At 48.3% G+C, this 3,707-nt stretch overlaps 1 protein-coding gene across 2 annotated transcripts in view; it reads right to left on the bottom strand.

Annotated features, from left to right (window-relative positions):
* Positions 1-319: 319 nt before the first annotated feature.
* The window catches only part of spata18 (spermatogenesis associated 18), a 9,449-nt gene continuing 6,061 nt past the window's right edge, over positions 320-3,707 (bottom strand). For both annotated transcript variants that reach the window (XM_064333951.1, XM_064333953.1), the window contains 5 exons: positions 3,700-3,707; positions 3,287-3,462; positions 1,922-2,045; positions 1,048-1,113; positions 320-522 (listed from right to left, as the gene is read on the bottom strand). The exon at positions 3,700-3,707 is cut by the window's right edge and continues 151 nt beyond it. In XM_064333951.1, the coding sequence (XP_064190021.1) occupies positions 466-522; positions 1,048-1,113; positions 1,922-2,045; positions 3,287-3,462; positions 3,700-3,707 (431 nt within the window). In that variant the 3' untranslated portion in view covers positions 320-465. The remainder of the gene's footprint in view (positions 523-1,047; positions 1,114-1,921; positions 2,046-3,286; positions 3,463-3,699) is intronic.

Below are 3,707 nucleotides of genomic sequence, written 5' to 3'. Positions count from 1 at the left end.
TTGGGTGAGGGGGGGCGGGGGTGCCAGTCCACAGAAAGAGCCCCCCCTTACATAACTATAAATAATAATATGCATCGCTAGGAAACAACATTAATTAAAAGATGACCACCCAAACAAACTACAAAATAATCACAGCACCTTTTAAAGTTCATAGCCAGCGTGTTATTTCATTAATGGGGTTCATAGCCAGCGTGTTATTTTATTAATGATGTTCATAGCCAGCGTGTTATTTCATTAATGGGGTTCATAGTCAGCGTATTATTTCATCAATGGTCATGCAGGTATTTTATATGATGTTCATAAGGTATTCATTATGGGGTTCATAGTCAGCGTATTATTTCATCAATGGGTTTTTGTTTAAATCAATTTGTTGTACAGTCACTGAATCACATCTGCTGTCCTCCCATCTGAGGGCCAGAGTGACGATTGATCTGGGGTCAGGGGTCAGGGGTTAAAGGTCAAGGTTTACAGGCGGCTGGCGGAGAGGCGCCCTGGGGAAGGACTGCGACTACGACTGGAGACCTGCAACACAGAGAGGGGGAGGAGTCAGGCCTTGCTGTTTTTTCTATGTTTCTTGCCCTTTTTCTGCTACTCTTTGTGTGTTTTCTGTAAAAAGCACTATACAAATAAAATTGATTTGATTGTGTGTGTGTGTGTGTGTGTGTGAGTAAGTGTGTGTGAGTGAGTGTCTGTGAGTCTGTGTGTATGTGTGTATGTGTATGTGAGTGTGTTTGTGTGGGGGGGGGGGGGTGTTTGTTGAGAAAGGTCTTACAGATTTATACAAACACAGCTGCACAACCTTAAACCAGCATGTGCCCCCCCACTCCCCCCCAGGCCTGCCAGACTCTTTCATCTCCCCTCTGCGGTCTGCCTGTTTCTCAGGACACCGGGTGGCCTCTGCAGTCAGACCAGCGTATAAACAACGCGCTACCAACGTCTAAACACCATATAAAGCGCATCTGAGTTCAGCGCTCAGCGCTCATTGGTTGGTCTTGGTGTGGGCGGGGGCGGGGGGCGGGGGGCGGGGCTTAGCGGCTGGTAACTCACTAGATTCCGAGCGGGGCTTCCGGAACGGGAACGCACCGGACTGGCACTCCGACTCCTGCTCCGCCACTGAAACGCAGGAGAGACACGCCCGTTACCCTGGTTACCACGATATCCCCCAGCGAAACGCAGGAGAGACACGCCCGTTACCGTGGTTACCACGATATTCCCCAGCGAAACGCAGGAGAGACACGCCCGTTACCCTGGTTACCACGATATTCCCCAGCGAAACACAGGAGAGACACGCCCGTTACCGTGGTTACCACGATATTCCCCAGCGAAACACAGGAGAGACACGCCCGTTACCGTGGTTACCACGATATTCCCCAGCGAAACACAGGAGAGGCACGCCCGTTACCGTGGTTACCACGATATTCCCATAGCTCACAGGGTTACTACTTACGATCTCAAATAATTTCCCGTTATCACAGATCAGATTTTTGTTTATAGAACAAATACCCCAAAACTTCCAATGCCCCATTTCAGAAAAACCAAGAATGGAGAGAGCAGTGGAGGAGACAGTGCAACAGGAGAGGAGGAGTTTCGCAGAGGAGGTGGGAGATGGAGGAGTCTGATTAACAGGAGAGGAGGAGTTTTGCAGAGGAGGTGGGTGATGGAGGAGTCTGATTAACAGGAGAGGGAGGAGTTTAGCAGAGGAGGTGGGTGATGGAGGAGTCTGATTAACAGGAGAGGATGAGTTTTGCAGAGGAGGTGGGTGATTGAGGAGTCTGATTAACAGGAGAGGGAGGAGTTTTGCAGAGGAGGTGGGTGATGGAGGAGTCTGATTAACAGGAGAGGATGAGTTTTGCAGAGGAGGTGGGTGATGGAGGAGTCTGATTAGCAGGAGAGGAGGAGTTTTGTGGAGGAGGTGGGGTACCAGAGCGCCCCTCCGGGTCACAGCCTCGCCCTTCACCAGGACGGTGTCGTCCTCCATCAGCGCAGGCCACACGTGGTACACAACCATGGGTGCGGTGAACTCTGAGTCATAGCTGCGCCGATACCTGGGGGGGGGGCAGAACAGGTGCATCGGCAGCAGTACAGGAGTGAGAATTAAGACGAGTGCATGCGCAAGTATTCAGTTCAGTATATGCTTGAGGATTGATTTTGGCATAGTACAAGTGTCACAATGTTAGCACGGGTGTGAGTGTTAATTTTTGTAAATGTTAGCAGGTACACACTGAAGGGTATGTGATTAGCCTTAACACTGGAACCCTCGGTTCAGTCTCACAACTGCACTGTAGCATAGCTGCACTGGGGAACATTAGATGGGACGAGGGTGACCTCCAGTGGTCGCTTTAGGAAATACACGACAGTACATATTGAATGTGGGTACAAGAGCCCATGTGTGAAGCGTACCTGTGCGTAGTGAGTGTGTGTGTGTGTAGTGTGTGTAGTGCATAGTGTATAGTGTGTAATGTATAGCATGTATAGTGTATAGTGAGTATACTGTACCTGTGCATGTCTGTGTGTAGTGTACAGTATGTATTGTATAGTGTGTATAGTGTGTAAAGTGTACAGTGTGTGTAGTGTCTAGTGCCTGTAGTGTACAATGTGCAGTGTACAGTGTGTTGTGTACAGTGTGTATAGTGCACAGTGTGTGTAGTGTACAGTACGTAGTGTACAGTGTGTGCAGTGTCTAGTGCCTGTAGTGTACAATGTGTAGTGTACAGTGTATGTAGTGTACAGTATGTAGTGTATAGTGTGTATAGTGTACAGTGTGTGTAGTGTATAGTATGCAGTGTATGTGTGTAGTGTACAGTGTGTGTAGTGTACAGAATGTGGTGTGTAGTGTGTATAGTGTACAGTGTGTATAGTGTACAGTATGTAGTGTATAGTGTGTGTAGTGCACAGTATGTAGTGTATAGTGTGTATAGTGTACAGTGTTTGTAGTGTACAGTATGTAGTGTATAATTTACTTGAATTGTGGAAGCAGACCTCTAGTCTGACATGAATGCATGCAGTGTATGTGTATAGTGTACAGTGTGTGTAGTGTACAGTATGTAGTATATAGTGTGTATAGTGTACAGTATGTGGTGTATAGTGTGTATAATGTACAGTGTGTGGAATGTGCAGTGTGTGGTGTATAGTGTGTGTAGTATACAGTATGCAGTGTATGTGTATAGTGTACAGTGTGTGTAGTGTACAGTATGCAGTGTATGTGTATAGTGTACAGTGTGTGTAGTGTACAGTATGTAGTGTATAGTGTGTATAGTGTATCTGTAGTGTGGGAGGGGGCACTGACTTGTTCTCGTTGTACAGTTCTCCGTCGCTGCTGAAGGCCACCTCGAGGGGGGGGTCCAGGGTCTGCATGGCGAAGGCCACCTGGCACACCTCCCTGATGAAGCTGCTCAGCAGCACAAAGTCCACCTCCGGTGGGAAGGCAATCTTGGGGTTCACATGCATCGCGCTGATCACCTCCTGGACGAACGCAATTTCCGTTATTGTGCGACAGATATTCAAAAGATAGTAGCGGCGCAGGGTGATGACAACAGCGTCCCAAAGCAAACGTTCGTTCTGCCGCTCATTCCCTATGTAGTGTGCTACATACTTCCCACTATATAGGGAATAGTGACTGAGTGAACCAGTGAGTCATTGGGGACGCAGCCCAGGTCACACACTGGCGTAAGGAGGACTTGGTGGTTTGCGGGGACTCACGGTGACGC

The sequence above is a fragment of the Anguilla rostrata genome, chromosome 4 (assembly GCF_018555375.3).
Source record: "Anguilla rostrata isolate EN2019 chromosome 4, ASM1855537v3, whole genome shotgun sequence".
In the NCBI taxonomy this organism is placed as follows: Eukaryota; Metazoa; Chordata; class Actinopteri; order Anguilliformes; family Anguillidae; genus Anguilla; species Anguilla rostrata.
Note: the sequence above shows the minus strand (reverse complement) of the source record. Positions and strands in the feature narration are given on the sequence as shown.